This window comes from Culex quinquefasciatus, chromosome 3 (genome assembly GCF_015732765.1).
Source record: "Culex quinquefasciatus strain JHB chromosome 3, VPISU_Cqui_1.0_pri_paternal, whole genome shotgun sequence".
In the NCBI taxonomy this organism is placed as follows: domain Eukaryota; kingdom Metazoa; phylum Arthropoda; class Insecta; order Diptera; family Culicidae; genus Culex; species Culex quinquefasciatus.
Window position 1 is genome coordinate 190,971,698 of NC_051863.1, and position 20,318 is coordinate 190,992,015.

Consider the following 20,318-nt stretch of genomic DNA (forward strand, 5'->3'; position numbering starts at 1 on the left):
TATTTTTTTTTTTTAATACTTGAATATACCAGGTCTTCTTATTTTTATAAGATATAAAACTGCTTTTTGTATATCGCAATGATTATTATAAAAAATGAATAATTAGAATAATTTAACTTATTTCTTCATATAAAAATTGCCAAAAATACCAAAATTATGAGAGTTTAAAGATAACAAAACTACAAAAAAACCCCATCAAAAACAAGGGGGGTCTGTCAAAATGTGACGTATTTTTTGAGGGGGGGTTCAACCTTGTGTGACAAAGTGTGACATAGGGGGGAGGGGGGGGGGGGTTAATTTTGGCCGATTTTTGCGTGACATACTTTATGGATGACGCCTAAGATATATAAAATAAAAACAAAGGAAGAAAAAAGAAGAAAATAAGTTGAAATTAAGATGAAAATATATTCAAATTAAAGGTCTAATTCTCGAAAAATTTTAGCAAAAAGGTTCACAAAATGCTTTAATTCTTTGTTACATTTGAACTGCTGCCAAAAATTTGAAAATATCAATGGCTTTTTGAAATTATAGTTTTCTGTCTAATTCAAGTCTTTTCCGATCTGTGATTCAAAAATTTTAAATTTATAAAATGTAGCGTTTTTATGTTAAAAAAATCCACAGTTCATGGTGGAGGGAGGGACGAGATAATTTGAAATTAATTTGTATTTGTTTGAGATATATTTTTTTCTAAAAAATGAGAGTTCAAAATGTTTTTTCCTACAGCTTTACAAAATTTAATCAAAGTTTTTGTGCATCCCTGCTTGCAATCAATTTACATTCTCAAAATTTGTGTACGATGTTTAGATTTTATGCTTGTCCTCAATCAGAAAGAGATCATCAAGACATAAAAAAATAATTATCCTAATTTTTTTAACGCAATTATTGCTACCAGTTGAAGTTAGCATATATAGTTCCCCAAAAAGAATTTGAGTGAATTTCAGGTTTACAGTTAAAAAAAACTAAATCAAATATTACATTTTTGGATAGCTTATGATTGTGGTGTAAAATTAAATGTTTAACTTTTTTTTCATTCGAATGTTCAATGTTCAGTTTTTATTTTTTATTTTTAAGTTTTTTGCCTCCACCCTAGACCTCGACCAAAGCTGAAAAACACAAACTTTGACAAATATTTACATCGGACTTTTATTCATTTAATGAATTTTAAGAAAATGCGAAGTAAACAAAAATCAAAACCAAAATAATAAGCCAATTTTCCAATCCGTTTTTATTTCAATTGAAAAAATATTCTGGAAAATAATGTTAGTTTTATAAAAAAGATCAGATAAAAGTATGTTTGAGATTTGATTGAGATATATCACGAATTTAAAAAGATTATGTATTGAACTTTCTTCAAAATACAAATCTTTCAATAGAATTTTTGATAAAATTAAAAAAATTCCTTACGAAAAATCGTGTTAAAAAGTTCCCAACCCATTTTCATCAGTGTCAAACCCTTCGAACGAAAGAAGGAGGAGCCACCGAGTCTCGGCACCGGTCGACGGCCCGGAACAACATCCGTCGCCGTCGTCGTCCTTGCCGGAAAACGCTTCGAATATGTTTTCTTCGCTTCGCCCGCCGCACGGAATCAAGATGTGGACCCGAAAGGAAAGCTGATTGATTTGTGATCGAGCCTTTTCCAGCACCAGTTGGAAGCAGTGATGCAACTGAGCAGGGAGGATGCACTTGCATGATGTGTTCTTTGGTGAATTTATTGTTGCCAGGTTTTTTGGGGGATGCTTCGATAATTTGATTGAAATGCAATTACAGAATCGGACACGTCGATTGGCAGATTTTGCAGGTAGTTTTTCATGATTTTTTCCCATGAATTTGGTAGTTTACACCTGAATGAACTTTTGCTGGTGCTGGAACTTTTTATAGTTACCTTACAAATATCAAAACATCAAGTTAACAAACTCATTTTCGCCTGATAGCTCCATCTAATGTCCCACCATTTGTCAGCTCGGACGTTCCAAAATTTTCTTCGAAAAAGACACACAAAAAAAAAAGAAAAATGAATTATAGTCGCTTAACGTTTTCCCCACTACCCCACGATTTCTCAGAAGCCTTTGCCTTAACTTAGAAAAGCACGCCGTTCATCCAAATAAATAACGCAGCAAATGTTGCCCCAAACATATTTATGCTGAGCCGCGTGCGAGTGTGCTTTTTCTTTTTCCTTTTTTTGTTATTTTTTATTCCACTTTCGCCAGAGCCCAGAGCCCGGTGTGTGTTCCAATTGTTTTTATTAAAAGTACGTGATGCAATAAAGATGAATAATAATTGCTTCAACAGCACCCCAGAAAGCCAGTCCGCTTTTGCCTTATTTGTGTGTGAATTTGTTCGCCACTATTTTTGGGTGGTGGGGGGGAAGAAGAGGATACATTCGAGTGGGAGGATGTGCCACCGGCTGGTGAAGTGCGTGATGAATGGACCGTACACCAGAGGAGATTTCAATTTGATAAGCAAAAAATTACTGCAGAGAAAAGTAGTAAAGAGTAAAGAGTAAAGAGTAAAGAGTAAAGAGTAAAGAGTAAATAGTAAAGAGTAAAGAGTAAAGAGTAAAGAGTAAAGAGTAAAGAGTAAAGAGTAAAGAGTAAAGAGTAAAGAGTAAAGAGTAAAGAGTAAAGAGTAAAGAGTAAAGAGTAAAGAGTAAAGAGTTACTATTTTTTAAGTTCGAGGTTCCAACCTTCTCTCAATGTACGGTATAAATGGTTGAATCAAACAAGAGAGGTCCAAATTTCTGATAGATAGTCGAAATCAGTAACACATGTGTGTGAAACGAATGTGTTTGTGTGTGATGATAATTTACGATTGCCACAGGTTTCCTGGAATATTTGACTGAAAGGTGCTTCCAGCAATCAAGATTGTCTGAACCCATTTTAATATGATTGCTTCCAATAAAAGTTATTGGTTGTTTTCGGTGGAGGTTGAAATGATTTATTTTGTTGGCAATAATTCGTATTCTTTGCAGTAATAATTTAATAATTGAATAAAGTTGTTCTTCAGATATAAAATTATTGAACACAAAATTGACTCGTTTAATTATCTCAAGCAATATTTATAACCTCATCACAGCTTGCAGGTCAATCTTGTCCAGCTGTAGAAATTATCAAATCTACCTGGACAGCCCAACAAATCTCTAAAACTCACCCAAAATTTTATCGCCAGCCAAGACATCCAAACTCATGAAACTTTTCACTCGTCGTCGTTTTCTCCTATGATTTCCTTTATTGCGCTCGAAAGATTTTACTACCGTTCTCTACATTGGCTGACAAAGTTACAGTGAAAGATGGGGGTGAAATTCAACTCAAACCCTTTTCCGCAACTTTTTTCTTCCACTTCTTCTCAGAACAAACCCGCTCTTTTTACGACCGAATCAGCACGCGCGCTTTGCTTTAATGAATCGTTTAATTTAATCGACAAATTTTGATGTGAAAATATTTCCCGACAATTTTCCCTCAACCCTTTTTTCCAGCGCCATCGACGTCGTCTTCAGTTCATTTCATCAAGCTTTGCCTGGAGATCAATCACAGCCAATGATGTGATCCCGCATGTTTGGCTTGCACCCTCAGATTGGGGGGAGGAAAAAAACGGGAAAAATTTCCACCGAACCGGAACCCGTGACGAAGGGAGGGGGAAAAGCCGATGGAGGAAATGAGAATTTTACACGCATTTTAATCCTTGTAAGCTTGCCGTCAAGATGAACGTTTTCTTTTGGACTTCTTTTCCGGGAAAGCACAGCGAAAAATAATTGGAGTTGATTATTGTTTGAAAGAAAATATCGGAAAACAGTTTTTCAACAGTGTGCTTTTACAACCTCTTCAAAGGAGTAGAAAATCGTCTTGATGAGGTTGAGCTGCGATGAGCAAACAGGATCTGACGTGAGGAGTTGGTCGTCTTTGGGGTTGAACTTCTCCAATAGAAATCTTCAAATCTTCAAATCTTCAAATCATCAAATCTTCAAATCTTCAAATCTTCAAATCTTCAAATCTTCAAATCTTCAAATCTTCAAATCTTCAAATCTTCAAATCTTCAAATCTTCAAATCTTCAAATCTTCAAATCTTCAAATCTTCAAATCTTCAAATCTTCAAATCTTCAAATCTTCAAATCTTCAAATCTTCAAATCTTCAAATCTTCAAATCTTCAAATCTTCAAATCTTCAAATCTTCAAATCTTCAAATCTTCAAATCTTTAAATCTTCAAATCTTCATATCTTCAAATCTTCAAATCTTCAAATCTTCAAATCTTCAAATCTTCAAATCTTCAAATCTTCAAATCTTCAAATCTTCAAATCTTCAAATCTTCAAATCTTCAAATCTTCAAATCTTCAAATCTTCAAATCTTCAAATCTTCAAATCTTCAAATCTTCAAATCTTCAAATCTTCAAATCTTCAAATCTTCAAATCTTCAAATCTTCAAATCTTCAAATCTTCAAATCTTCAAATCTTCAAATCTTCAAATCTTCAAATCTTCAAATCTTTAAATCTTTAAATCTTCAAATCTTCATATCTTCAAATCTTCAAATCTTCAAATCTTCAAATCTTCAAATCTTCAAATCTTCAAATCTTCAAATCTTCAAATCTTCAAATCTTCAAATCTTCAAATCTTCAAATCTTCAAATCTTCAAATCTTCAAAACTTCACAATTTTTTTACATTTTTTTACATTTTTTTTAATTTTGTCAATTTTGTCAATTTTGTCAATTTTGTCAATTTTGTCAATTTTGTCAATTTTGTCAATTTTGTCAATTTTGTCAATTTTGTCAATTTTGTCAATTTTGTCAATTTTGTCAATTTTGTCAATTTTGTCAATTTTGTCAATTTTGTCAATTTTGTCAATTTTGTCAATTTTGTCAATTTTGTCAATTTTGTCAATTTTGTCAATTTTGTCAATTTTGTCAATTTTGTCAATTTTGTCAATTTTGTCAATTTTGTCAATTTTGTCAATTTTGTCAATTTTGTCAATTTTGTCAATTTTGTCAATTTTGTCAATTTTGTCAATTTTGTCAATTTTGTCAATTTTGTCAATTTTGTCAGTTTTGTCAATTTTGTCAATTTTGTCAATTTTGTCAATTTTTGTCAATTTTGTCAATTTTGTCAATTTTGTAAATTTTGTCAATTTTGTCAATTTTGTCAATTTTGTCAATTTTGTCAATTTTGTCAATTTTGTCGATTTTGACAATTTTTACAATTTTGATGATTTTGACAATTCAATTGAGAATTGAGAATTGAGAATTGAAAATTGAGAATTGAGAATTAAGAATTGAGAATTGAGAATTTAGAATTGAGAATTGGGAATTGAGAATTAAGAATTGAGAATTGAGAATTGAGAATTGAGAATTGGAAATTTTTGTTGAATTGAGAATTGAGAATTGAAAATTGAGAATTGAGAATTGAGAATTGAGAATTGAGAATTGAGAATTGAGAATTGAGAATTGAGAATTGAGAATTGAGAATTGAGAATTGAGAATTGAGAATTGAGAATTGAGAATTGAGAATTGAGAATTGAGAATTGAGAATTGAGAATTGAGAATTGAGAATTGAGAATTGAGAATTATGAATTGTGAATTTAAAATTGAGAATTGAGATTTGTTTTTTGAGCTTGAGTTGTTCAGTTTATATTTTGAGTGTTTTATTTCATCTCTTCTTAACTTGTTGTTTTTTATGAAACTTTCTGTTCATGATTGAACAACTTTTAATTCCTCGACAAACCTGTGTTCGTCAGATCTTAACCAACAACCATCAAACATTTTGCTCACCTCATCACAAATCCTAGAAATCAGAGGGGAAGACAAAAAACAGCCCTGCATTACTATCACATTTTGCGGAAAAACACACTTCACCCTAGTTTTTCGCCTAACCACAATTCGTATTGGGGGAGTCGAGAGGAAAAAAAAGCGAAAGGAAGCTGGCACTCGGGAGATTTTGCAATTTTTCTTGCCAAATTACACATCATTCCCTGTGTAGTAGGATCCACTACCAGCAGCCGAGGGAAACATCTTGCGGTCGGAATTTGGCATCCTGGGCAGGGGCGGAACTGTTCAAGGACTTGTGCTGAATGGGGGACGGGGGTGCAAAAAGGATATTGTTACGTATGTGAGGCATGCCATGCGAGTGTGTGTGTGTCAATATTGTGCAAAAAGCAAGGATTTTTCGAACTGTGGAAGAATAGTTGCTTCCAGAGCGGAGTGTAACCTGATCCTAATACCATAAATCATCGCTGCGCACTCTTCCCAGCAGCGTTCTCAGGATTCATCGGAAACTTCCCAGCAGTGGTGTGGTGGGTATGCGGGTTTGGAATCTTCCGCCGAAGCAACCCCAGCCCCGAGAGTGCTGCTGGAACCGAATGTTTTCAAGTATGAATAAATTTATCTAATTCAATGAATATGCGTTTCGATATGTTTCATGGGAGAAGCAAAGTGGAAGCCCGGGGAAGTCAGGGTAGTTATTACATACTGGCACCCCTTCCGTAAGAGCTCTGGTTTCGGGGTGAGTCTGAGATATTTCCTGAATCATACACACACACACAGGGGGAGCCCATAGATAGGACCCAGAGGAGTTCAATCGAAGGCTCTGGAGTAGATCAATGGATGAGGGGGGAAAACCAGCGAAGGTTGGTAAAACTAAACGAGCATGATTGAGATAAATTTGGGTTTTTTTGCTGGTTAGATAAATCATAAACTGAAATATGTTTCTGCCTCTCGCTCTCCGAGTTATTGGGAGGGGGATCGAGGAAGCATGTTCTGGGCTGGAGTGTTCCAAGGTTGCAATAATATTTTCCCCAAAAGGCTACACGAACCGTACACTGAGGAATGGAAAGAGTCACGTGTGGGTAATCTCAGAGGCGAGCAAATTGATTCGATGTTTGTGCGAATCAATTGGAAGAATCGGTATTTGGTTAGCGCACTGGGAGTTGTGGAAATTTGGGTGCAAAGCTTGTTCAATTGAGGAGGAAATTCGAAAAATTCGAAAAATCTCATTAAAGTCTAAGAGAGGAAACTACAAAGACAACACTTTTTTTAAATATTAGCAAAAATGTGGCAAATTCTTCTTTGATTGAAATATTGATATCATTCCTAATCATATCCTCTTCAAACTCTGTTTACCATTTTTCATACTGTATCGCTCTAGGATGTTATTAGTGGCAGGATAATCCTTCCTTCTCATCATCCAAGGATCCAAGTCCATGCTTGCTTCTGGAGACAAAGTTTTCCTTTGTTTCTTCTTCTTATGAAGGATGATCTGCTGGCCTCCTTCATACATCCAGGAATTATTGATAAATAATATGATAATTTATTAGCAATTTTCTCATAATCATTCGTCTTAGTTGGACCTGGGAATTTCCCCGAGGGGAAGGTTATATATGTTATGCTTTGTGGATAGTTAGAATTAGTTCCGCTCGAGGAGCTGACCAAGCCATCGTTGGCATAACTTTCACTTCAAGGCATTTATGGAAGATAGCAAGAAAAGCTGATTGGAGTGTGGATAAGTGGACAACGTTATCGTTGAAACTTCCAAGGAAAACTATAAATAACTTTCCTGAAAATTGCGAAATAACATTCGCTCACTCACAATAAACTTCAAATTGTCCACTCTGAATCAGCAGCTCCTCATCAAGAGTGCTGGTTACAGAACAATTCACGCAAACTGCATATCGTAACCAACTCCACAGAATGAACAGCACAGTTGGACCGACCCCAAATCCGATCCGATGCACAATTGTCCACCGGAAGTGGACCAGCAAAACCGCACTACCGTGTTCTACGTCCCCTCTCTCGAAAACGAAAAACCAGATCGTTCCGTCCAAGGACAACCGATTTTAAATCGAAATCAGCACAACTGGACCAATGTCTCCCCGCCTCTTCCTCCTGATTTTTCGAAGGGACAAAAATATGTTCAAAGGTGGAAATTCTCCGGCCTGAAACGTGTGTACCAGTGCCGAAAATCACTTCTGTCATGTCAGAGGGCTACCCCTTCCCCCCCTTCCCTTTTGGAATCCGGATGCTGTTGTTGTACTTAGTTGCTGTTATTATTGTAGTTGTTGTTGTTGTAGCGAGGCCACACTTTAGCACACGGGCAGACAACGGTAAATCTTGTCTCCCCGGTTTTCCCTGACGTCAGTGGCGGCGGGGGGAAAATGTGCCACAGCAGGACAGAGAGATAGAGAATTTCAAAACATGGCCAACACTTGAGCCTCCTCAACCGCCATCCAAATCAGGGCAGGGGTGGTCAATTTGGAATTTGTGAATATTTTTGAGTTGGATTGACGATTGAACACAAATCTTTTCAACCGCTACCATATTAAGGATGATTAAGTCACTTTTTCAAAGTCATAGAACCCCTGACCCCACTCGGCACAAACCTGCCAACTCTGCTTGTATTAAAATGAATGTAAAACTGACACATCCCTACGACATCAGCTCGATTGCCAGCCGTCCAGGATCAAACAGGAGTGTGGAGAAGTCTGGTGTTGTGCCCAAGTGAAGGTGGCAGGACTTGAGGCATTTGTACTTGTCACCTGGCCTGGCGCTCCATCTCTATCTGAACCATCCCCACTCGCTCTCTTCACCCCCCCTCCCCAAAACTCCCCAAAGTGGCACATAATTTGTCCAATAACAGACAGTTTGTACAAGTAACATGCTTCTGAGCCCCCGGAATACGAGCGTTCTCCAGGACAACTCCGGCGGCGAGCTGACATGATGGAATTAGATTTGGGCAAATTCTGGGGCCCCGGCCACGTGTGAGATCGGTGCTGGAAAATGGAGCAATCAATGTAACCGTCGTGTGCAGCAGGTTGGGCCAGACCCCGTACATCAATGTAGCGACTCGAAGGGAAGAACTTTGTGTTACGTGGAGGTTGCAACGATAGAGACATAAATATTTCAACGTGAAATTATGATTTGGGTGCTGGCAGTATCACGTTCCGTCAACTCACTGTTGGCGGTTGGACCACTTGAATCCTGGAAATATCCAAACTTCAGCTTATGTTCAACTTTCCACGAGAGCAAACCTTATTTGATATCGCGAGCTCCTCCAGCCAAAGGGTCCAGCTTACTTATTTCAGCATGATTAATTGCATTTATATTACTATTCTTATTTCGGTCGGTTCTGCAGTCTGGCACAACAGACGAATCGATTCGTGGAAGCCAACAACTTCTGGCCAACCAGCGAATAAACAACGGACAAAGTCCGCCGAGGAAGTCCACTTTGGCGAAACACAACACTCACTATTAGCTGAAATATTCGCATAAAAGACTCATCTGATTGTAGAATTGATGCTCTTTAACAAGTTGATTCTGCAAATAAGACCTTTATGCGATCACAGCCCAAAGTAGTATTCAGATTATTGTTGGTAATGAGATTTTAATAAGTTATGCGATCTGTCATTCCCCGCGCAGGGACCACGCCGGACACAAAGACGCTCAGCTCGTGGCACTTGATTATTTATATGACAAATGAGCTGTCGTAATTAGGAAACTGGTTAAGGGGGAAGTTTTACTAGCTGTGTGTAGGGAAAAAAAGAAAAGAAATTTGATAAACTGATAATTTGTATAGCTTAAAAAACAGTTTCGTTGAATTATTTTTTTTAAATCACAATAGTTGTTTTGAACTCCATTTTTAATTTGATTTTTTTAAATTGATGTCTGAAAAGATAATCAACATAACGATGGTTTTTTTTTGCAAAATTCATAGGTAATTTGGATTCTGGTCAGAAACATAAAATGAGTTATTTTTACGAAAAAAATAAAAATTTAACATTAAATAGTTAGAAATTCAATCAATTCCCCATCTAACTTGTATCTATTCTCATAAATATCTGCACATCAGTAACAATTGAGCAATCTGAAGTATTTAAATTGACATTTGCAAACATGTTCAATGTATCTTAAAAATAAAAAAAAAATATTAAAAAATAATTTAAATTACAGGTCATTTGAATGAAAAAAAAAGTAAACGCATTTTACTTCAGTCCAGTGTTTTTGAAATTTTTATAAAAGGAACTTGCTGTACTGTACATTGGAATTTCATAAAAAAAATCAAAATATTTGTAAACGACCCAAACATGCAAAACGCAGGAAAATACATCTCCAATTGTTTTCAGTTGATTCGAATTGCATCAAAATTTTAAGTTTTTTGAAATGTTTACCTTGCCTTATTAATTTTTGGGCCGGCTTTGAAGGGGACAAACTTATGGGAAATTGGTCAAGCTTTCCGGTAAAATTATTTACGAGACTGAAAAACCAAGTCTGTCATAAAGAAATTTCCAAAAACCACCAAAAAATCCGTTTTTTCAACATTCTTATTTTTAAAACCGCTGTATCTTCCCAAGGATTGGACATAGGACAATGGTCATTATTGAGACTTTTATGTAAAATTGTCTGGAGAATCGATTCCCACTATTGATTTTTAAAAATTTTGACGTTTAGACCACATTTAAAAAAAAAAACAGTTTTAGTAAATGATTTTTGTATTTTTCTAGGGGGGGACATACCATCCTGCATTTTTCGTCAGTCTTTTGGTAACATTTTAGGCTGTTTCCTCAAAAATTTGGAACGAAAAAAAAATCGAGCATCACCTTTGAATTTAAGTTTTAGACTTAAAAATCAAAAAATCTCATAGATGTGGCGTGTATTTTTGTTTCAGTGTATTTTTTTCAGAAAGCCCGTCCAATTTCCTACAAGTTTGTCTTTGACCACTTTTTGATACGACGCAACGGCTTCGAGATACAGTAATTTTTAAATTACAAAATACAAAAATATTTAAATACCTTACGCCCTTCTCAAATGTTATTTTCGAGTACTATTGGCTCCATATACTCAAAATGGCTTATACAGGCATAGGATAACATGTCTACAAAGTTTCATTGAAATCGGAGAGGGTCGGGCACAAAAGTACCAGAAAAAATCCTGATTTGAGCTGGAATTGCTCTGTTAAAAAAATGTGTTCTTAAAAAATTCTTACTTTTTATTGACTTTAATAGCAAAATAAAGGTTTTAAAATACAAACTCATCTATTTTTTTGAGGCCCAAAAAAGGCATCTTTGGGCATGGCAAAGCACGGATTTTTTTGAAATGATGAAGATTAACAAAATAATTATTTTTTTTTTGTTGATAGGATAATTTCAGTATGTACACCAAACTATAAAATCAAAAAAAGTATCATAAATTTTTTCGATTAAAAGTACTATTGAAAAATATGGTTATTTAAGGAATAGCGTCATTCGAAAGTATGAAAATTTTATGTACATTTTTGTAAAAAAAAAATCGAATGGTTAAGAATAATCTCTACAATTTTTATTGTTGGACTTGAAAATCGGACAAATAGTTGCTGAGGTAAAGCCTGGAAATTCTGAAAGTAATTTTAATAATTGTATGTTATCGTACTTGGATACACTGAGATACCCAATATCGTCAATATTATTTTCGATTTCGGAGCAGTGTTGTAATTTTTATTATTTAAACATTTTCAGTGTTTACAAATTCGATAACTACCTGGTTTGATCACAGGTTTTCTATCCGTGTATTGATATTACAAATTATCAAATATCCAATTGATTTCCAATGAATTGACATTTTACTACTGAGCATTTCTTTGAAACTATTGGTCCGAATTTCTTTGTTGAAACTTGATTTTGTTGTAAAAAAAATCCATAGCTCTTGAAAAAGGTGCATTTCATAAAGATGCGTAAATTTGTTTAAGCTTCGAAAAACAATTTAAAAAAATCAAATCGTTTTCAACAAATTAAGAAAATCATATCTGTTCAATCAGTATCTTCGTTAACATAATTTGTATTTTTTTAACTCCCTGAAACATATTTAAATACATGTAGTTAGAATTTGACCTTAAGAATAAATAAAATTAAATTTGTAAATTTGTAGAAAAAAAATCTTCGGTCATGGGTCTTATTCAGTCTGTGTTCATAAAATACAAAATCTTTTTAAAAAAATACTCAGAATCCTTCTTTAGATAAAAATATGTAAATTTACGTTGAACAACGAATTTTTAATAGAAAACTTATTTCAATAAGAATTTCAATCATGTGAAAACAAAATTTTCTTGCCTCTTAATTTAAAAAAAATCCATGATTTGAAAAAAATTAACATGACATGAAATAATTACCCAACCAATCTACAAAACTATAATGTAGATAAACTTGGCAGACTTAGTAAAGAATTGGTAGAGGTACGAAGATGACTAGACTAATGGTGCTACCCCACGCAGTACTAATTCTCGCCTGTTTAGGTGGCAGTTCTGAAGTCGCTCTTTCTCTCTAATTTTTATTTTCTCTGTGGTCCCACTCTCACCAAATTAACCCTCCCAGCTTACTGCGATCGATGGCGCGAAAATGCACCGATCTGATCCATGTATGTTGCATGTAGTTTGTAGTAATTAGATCCCAATAAAGTGTCCGTTGAAGTAATTCGGTCTGTGTACGAGCGCAGCAAATGAAAGTTCGTTTGAGTTCCACCCTCTGCGGTGTTTAATTTATCTGAAAGGGATCTTATTTTTACAATTCAATTCAATTCATTTTATGTTTTTATATTGTACTAATTAAAAAACAATTTGCTTAACTAATGACAGAATGCAGAGTTTTGGAGATCCTCACAGCTACAAGTTAATCCAAATACAATTAATTAGATGAAAAAATATCCATACATTCAAGTCCACTAAGCAAAAGCAGAAAAAAAACTTCCTTATATATTTAACTGCTTTGCTAATATATTGAAATTGGCGTTTAAGTTATAACCATAAATTGCACAGGATTTGAGCAAGCAAATTTAAGTTGTATAGATTTATAGTTTTATAGTTATATAATGTTAAGATTTAACAGTCACTAGTTTTTGTTACATTTCTTGATTTATGTGAAATAAAAAAAATCAATTTTAAATTTGCTTTCAATCTATCACATTAAAAACAAAATCATCAGCTGGAGGATAACACTTGGTTGAATATGTATTTAAAAAATGTTTAAAACGCTTTTTTCAAAATGGTTTCATTTTGATGTGTTGATGGAAAACAATAAAAGAATCAAATATTATAAAAGTGTCAAACAATATTTCAAACAATCACTTCCATTTTCAAACTCATCAAACAACTGTCCTTGTCCAGCTTACAAGGCTCATCTCGAAACCCCAACATTTGCTCACCTTTCAACTCTAATAAGCAAAACTGCTCTCGAGTTCTTCCGAAGGAAGAGAAGGCCCTTACAGGCCAAAACCCACAAACCGAACCCGTCCCTTAACCCCACACAACCCATAAACTAATGACAACAGACCCGGTGGGTGGCCCCAAGAATGGAAAGCCACTCACCTGGAAATCTTTTCTCCTTTCGATGATAAGCAGAACGACGACTGACAACAGAAGGAGAAGACCTTCCTAGCTCTGGTCTGCTCTGTTGTGGCGGTGGTCCACTTAAGGCCAGCAGAATAGGCCTCTGCTCCGGGAGGAAGCCATCATTCTTCCGGCGTGAAAGGGAAGGGGGGGAGGGGGGAGGCAAATTGAAAAACGATGATAACATATCATCAAAATATCGTATTCCAATTGTTTTCGCCTCATATGTTCCTGGGCGGCGAATCTTAGCCAGAAGAGACTTTCGGGGGATCAAGGATTCTTTTGGCTATGATAACCCAAGGACAGGATCCTCCCTTCTAACTTCCCCTTGGTCGTCCACTTGTCTTATTGGTTACGGTTATTGGCAGCAATTTATTAACCATTTCCCATCGAATTTTGTTGCTGCTGGATCAACACACACAGAGAGAGCGAAAACCGGCCTCGGTGAACCTCTCCACGGCAGATTCTTCATGTCACAAACAGCAGGTCTTTCGAAAAAAAAAAAATCTTGAACCTGTCGTCGACTAGGGCGCTCGTCCATGCATGTTTGAGGTTTTGGGACGTGACTCTTAGGGGGGGAAATTGATTAATAATTTTCCATGCTTTTGATTTCAATGAAACGCTTCACTTGACTCCCATGTGAAGATCTATGTCTCCCATCTTGGCAGGTCTCTCCTCTTGACGGGGCCACCCGAGTTGATTGATTAATCCGATGATGACACTTTTAACATCCCGCAGGAAGAGCTATGGCGGAAAAAGTTTGCTCTTTGAAGCAAGTTTCAGCCCACTGAATAGCACATTTTTGGCTGAATTGCCCTAACCTCAGCTCGGTGGCACCAGCAACGCTCAATTTTCTAAACGTTCAGTAAATAGAAATTAATAATCCAGGTCCTCCAAACTAAATTAGCCACTCTTCAAACTCGTTCATCAATCATAATCAGGCCGGGGGCTGGGAGGGAGAGAGCACATAAACTTGAAACACGCAAACTTTTTCCCCCGAAAAAAAGGGCTGACCAAACGTGTCACGAAACGTGCATCATCTATTTCAATTACACTAAAAAAAAAATATATATATCCGCGTTTTTCCCCCACACTTCAGAACGGGAAGCATTAGCAAAGTTGATAAAGATTGACAAATTAATTAACACGCACACGGTGGCACCGGAAAAGTTTTGACGGGGTTCAGGTGGTTCAGGAAGCAGGAGAAAAAAGTGACAGTTTTTGTAACCCTGCTGGAAAAAAACGAAAACTTTTGGGAAATGCATCGTGCCGGGCGATGTTATTGGCAGGATGATTTTGTTCCGAGAGTTTTGGGAGAAAAGGGTTGGCAGGTGATGTTGATGAGGATGATGTTTTATGAACAAGAAAAAAGTTGCAAAAAATTAAAATGATGATTTTTACCGGAAAAAAATATTCAAGCTAACATTTTGGCGATTTTTCCCATGGGACCATCCATAAACCACGTGGACACTTTTGGGGGGGGGGGTATGGCGATTGTCGACGCTCCATACAAAAAAGATTTTTTTTGTATGGACAATTGTCCACGAAGGGGGGGGGGGATTTGAGATTCCCTAAAAAGTGTCCACGTGGTTTATGGATGGTTCCCATACAAAATTATTAGCTCAAAAGTGACTCCAAAACCATGATCAATTTTGCTCAAAATTGGAAGGTTCCATATCACTTTTTACCCTAGTGAGCTCGTTTAAATATTCAGTTTTTTTTTACAAAATAAGTGGTAATCAGTTAAATTTTCTTTCCTAAAGCTTTAAGATCATTTCAAAAACATCGCTAAATCACATGCAACTTTTCAGCATTACCTAGCATAAAATAAATTATTACCAGTAGTTTTAAGAAGTTTTAATAATTGTAATAATTTCCATAACTAAATTTTAACATAAAACTATTCAAAAGCATTTTCAGAAAAAAACATACACGTGATATCGCATTTCCTCGAAAATGCTCAATTCGCTATATGGGTATCAAATGATTCGAAATATTGCATGTAATTAAACTGTTTAAGAGATTTTTAAAGCAAATACTAACAATTTCACAAAATACCGTATTTTCTCGAAAATACTCAATTTTCTTTAATTCGCAGTATGAAAATCAAACGATTCGAAATTTTACATGCTGAAACAGTCTAAATGCATACAAAATTTCGAATCGTTTGATAGTTATATTGCGAATTATACAAATTTCAGTATTTTTGAGAAAATAAGGTATTTTGTAATAATTTAAGTATTTCACTCAAAAATATCCAAAACAGTTAAAATTCATTTAAAATTTCGATTTGTTTAAAAACCTGAGAATTTTCGAAAAAATACGGTATTTTGTGAAAATTTGAGTATTTCATTCATCAAACTCTTAGTCAGTTAAAATACATGCAAAATTTGGAATCGTTTGATACTCATATTGCGAATTACAGTTTTTTAGTAGTTCGAGAAAATACAGTATTTTGTGATTTTTTTTGTATTTCATTCCGAAATCTCTAAAACATTTAAAATACATGCAAAATTTCAAATCATTGAATACCAAAATTGCAAATTCTAAAATTTCTTATTGTCGAGAAAATACGGTATTTTGTGGCAATTTTAGTATTTCATTCAAAAATCTCTAAAACGGTTGAAATACATTTATAATTTTGAATCGTGTATTGCGAATTATAAAAAAATGATTATTTTCGAGAAAAAAAAATTAAGTAATTTAAAAAAACTCTAAAACAGTTAAAATATTTGCAAAATTTCAAATCGATTGATACCCATATTGCGAATTCTAAAAATGTGAGTATTTTAGAAAAAATACGGTATTTTGTGAAAATAAAACAGTGAAAATGCATGCAACATTTCAAATTGTTTGATACCCATTTTGCAAATTATACAAATTTTAGTACTTTAAAAAACATTTTTTTGTGATTTTTGTAGTGTTTGAGCTTTGAAACTTACCATTTTTCTAAAAAATATTTACTAACAGAAAGATTAAAAATTCAACATAATTTGGTTGGTTTTGGTTAATTCTTGAAATAAAATAATTATTGGTTTTCGTCAGTTATTGTCGACAAAATTATTGTAATAGAATTATCGGAATAACGATATTGATAGATTGAGGGACACGTTCCATTTATAACGATAGAACTATCGTAATTTTATCGTTAACAACCTTGCTATTTATACTATCATATTGACAGTTTTTCTATTTTTTTTCTATTTAAAACATTGAAAAACAGTAAAAAATCCGAATATGTAGTCCGTTTGTCCATTCAAAATCATTCTCATTGAGAAAATCATGGCCAAGGAGAGTATTAGAATGTCTTGTTCTGCAACACTTTCTTTGAACTTGTTGAAATCTACTTCTTCGTTTCTAAGCTCAGAATGATTCCAAGCCATTCCATTCGTATTAAGTTCACATTTTCATCCAGCAAAAATAATCGGTGATTTTTGAATTATTAATATAATAACTACACAGAAAAAAAATCATGGTAATATTACATCTGGGAAGGGGTACATCTTTTATGTCAGAAAAAAGGTGTAATTTTACCTCTGGAAATGTGTAATTTTACCACTTTTCTGGTGTAATGTCACTTTTTCAGTCTAAATTGCGGTAAAATTACATCATAAAAGAGGTAATATTCAACCTTCCAAAATTACAGCTTCCAAATTTACATTATTTTTTTCTGTGTAAGCGAATTTTTGAATAGTTAATAATGGCTTACCATATTGCTAATGATTTTTTTATTCAAATAAATGATGTGGTTTCAATATGATGTAAACTCCATCTGTATCTCGAAACATCTAGGTAAAACCCCACTCAAAACCCTGTACTTTATCCCGAGTTGCATATGTTTGCAGTACAGCGCGTCACAAGCACAGACAAAACTGCATGTCATCTTACTTGGTTCCATCTTACGCAACTCCATCAACCACCCCACACATACTTGCAAAACACACACCCCCACACACATTCAATGAGAAAGAGCGTTACACAACATTCCACTTACCTTTGGATGTGCTCTCCTAGGAAATGCCACTTTGGGGTCGATCTGTGAATAAAAGATTGCAGAGAGTTAGAAAAAAGAAAGAAGAGAAAGAAGGTGGGAGGGGTAAATCGAACAAATTTGAGACCCTCAACGAACCGGAACCGATATTCAAATGAACTAGTTTTATTTATGAGCAATTCTCTGAGATTTCGGTCATTCGATTTTTTTTGTATTTTTTAATCCGGCTGAAACTTTTTTGGTGCCTTCGGTATGCCCAAAGAAGCCATTTTGCATCATTAGTTTGTCCATATAATTTTCCATACAAATTTGGCAGCTGTCCATACAAAAATGATATGTGAAAATTCAAAAATCTGTATCTTTTGAAGGAATTTTTTGATCGATTTGGTGTCTTCGGCAAAGTTGTAGGTATGAATATGGACTACACTGAAAAAATTGATACACGATAAAAAAAAATTTGGTGATTTTTAATTTAACTTTTTGTCACTAAAACTTGATTTGCAAAAAAACACTATTTTTAATTTTTTTCATTTTTTGATATGTTTTAGAGGACATAAATTGCCAACTTTTCAGAAATTTCCAGAATGGGCAAAAAATCTTTGACCGAGTTGTGATTTTTTGAATCAATACAGATTTTTTCAAAAAATCGAAATATTGGTCGCAAAAATTTTTCAACTTCATTTTCCGATGTAAAATCGAATTTGCAATCAAAAAGTACTTTAGTGAATTTTTGAAAAAGTGCACCATTTTCAAGTTATAACCTTTTTTAGGTAACTTTTTTGAAAATAGTCGCAGTTTTCATTTTTAAAATAGTGCCCATGTTTGCCCACTATTGAAAAAATATTTTGAAAAGCTGAGAAAATTCTCTATATTTTGCTTCTTCGGACTTTGTTGATACGACCCTTAGTTGCTGAGATATTGCCATGCAAAGGTTAAAAACATGAAAATTGATGTTTTCTAAGTCTCACCCAAACAACCCACTATTTTCTAATGTCGATATCTCAGCAACTATAGGTCCGATTCACAATGTTAATATATGAAACATTTGTGAAATTTTCCGATCTTTTCGAAAAAAATATTTTCAAAAATTCAAAATCAAGACTAACATTTCAAACAGGCCAAACATTCAATATTACGCCCATTTGAAATGTTAGTCTTGATTTAAAATTTTTGAAAGTATTTTTTTCGAAAAGATCGGAAAATTTCACGAATGTTTCATATATTAACATTGAAAATCGGACCTATAGTTGCTGAGATATCGACATTAGAAAATGGTGGGTTGTTTGGGTGAGACTTAGAAAACATCAATTTTCCTGTTTTTTAACATTTGCATGGCAATATCTCAGCAACTAAGGGTCGTATCAACAAAGTCCGAAAAAGCAAAATATAGAGAATTTTCTCAACTTTCCAAAAATATTTTTTCCAAAAGTGGGCAAACATGGGCACTATTTTAAAAATGAAAAACTGCGACTATTTTCAAAAAAGTTACTTAAAAATGGCTATAACTTAAAAACGGTACACTTTATCAAAATTTCACTAAAGTACTTTTGATTGCAAATTCGATTTTACATCGAAAATGAAGTTGAAAAATTTTGCGACCAATATTTCGATTTTTTTAAAATCTGTATTGATTCAAAAATCATAACTCGGTCAAAGATTTTTGCCCATTCTGGAAATTTCTGAAAAGTTGGCATTTTATGTCCTCTAAAACATATCAAAAATGAAAAAATTAAAATAGTGTTTTTTTGCAAATCAAGTTTTAGTGACAAAAGTTAAATTAAAAATCACCAAATTTTTTTACCGTGTATCAATTTTTTCAGTGTAGTCCATATCCATACCTACAACTTTGCCGAAGACACCAAATCGATCAAAAATTCCTTCAAAAGATACAGATTTTTGAATTTTCACATATCATTTTGTATGGACAGCTGCCAAATTTGTATGGAAAATTATATGGACAAACTAATGATGCAAAATGGCTTCTTTGGGCATACCGAAGGCACCAAAAAAGTTTCAGCCGGATTAAAAAATACAAAAATTAAAATTAAAGAAAAAAGACCGATTCCGTAGAGAACTGCTCTTATGCTAATCCAGCCAATTGGAAGCGAATAAAACACACTCCAAATCACCCCTCAATAGAACCAGCAAGTAAAAACCCTTTTTGCCGGTTGACAATTCACACTTGTTTTCTGATTTTCTTTCTTTGCTGCTGCTGGAAACTACCCCCTCGTGTCTGTACTTTTGTGCTCTCGGTGACAATAGTGCCATTCAAACACACACACACACACACACACACACAAATCGAAGTCACACAAATCTTGCACCCCTTTTTTTGTTGGGCGCCCCAAAAGTGCTTTGTCGGTGTTTTTCATATGCCAAGAAAAGGAGAGGGGGGTTGTTTGCAGCAAGTCAAGTGAAAGACAAATACAACCAGGCGAGGAAAATGCCAATAGATTAATTGAAAACACGCGTCTCATTCTCTCTCTGTGAGTGTTAAGAGAGAGAGAGTGGGGATTTGTGTTTTATTGTCAGTAATGACTCTGATTGGCAGTTCCATTTGAAGTTACGAAAATTTTTAAATAACTTAAAAAAATAATCTAAATAAATTCACAGAGCGAAAAATACGAAAGGAACGAATCCGCGGTAAGCCAGTGAGTAAGAGAGCAACTCTCTCTAAGGAAACAAAAAGAGAGAGAGTTTCTCTTTTGCTCACTGTCTTCGCCAAGCACTCGTCTCTCCACTAATTACGACTGTTTTTCTAAACAATTTTAATTTATATTTTTGTGATTAGCAATGTCTTATTTTTTAGGCTTTGTATGGAATCACATTTCTAAGAATCATTGTCCTTACGGATCATTAGACGACTTCCCACAGCAGGGGAAGCCTCTACGAATCTTTTTGTTATCCGGAAAGTCATCTGATTAGGTTTGGTTTCCGCCTGTCGACAATGACTCCATAAATCAATCGTCCTCGTGCAGGTCTTTTTTCCAACCCTCAAT

General features: G+C 34.5%; 1 protein-coding gene across 2 annotated transcripts in view; it reads right to left on the bottom strand.

Moving 5' to 3' along the window:
• Positions 1-20,318, bottom strand: part of LOC6040951 (RNA-binding protein Musashi homolog Rbp6) — a 1,069,503-nt gene that overhangs the window by 515,419 nt on the left and 533,766 nt on the right. For both annotated transcript variants that reach the window (XM_038262029.1, XM_038262028.1), the window contains exon 6: positions 17,323-17,364. In XM_038262029.1, coding sequence (XP_038117957.1) covers positions 17,323-17,364 — 42 coding nt within the window. The remainder of the gene's footprint in view (positions 1-17,322; positions 17,365-20,318) is intronic.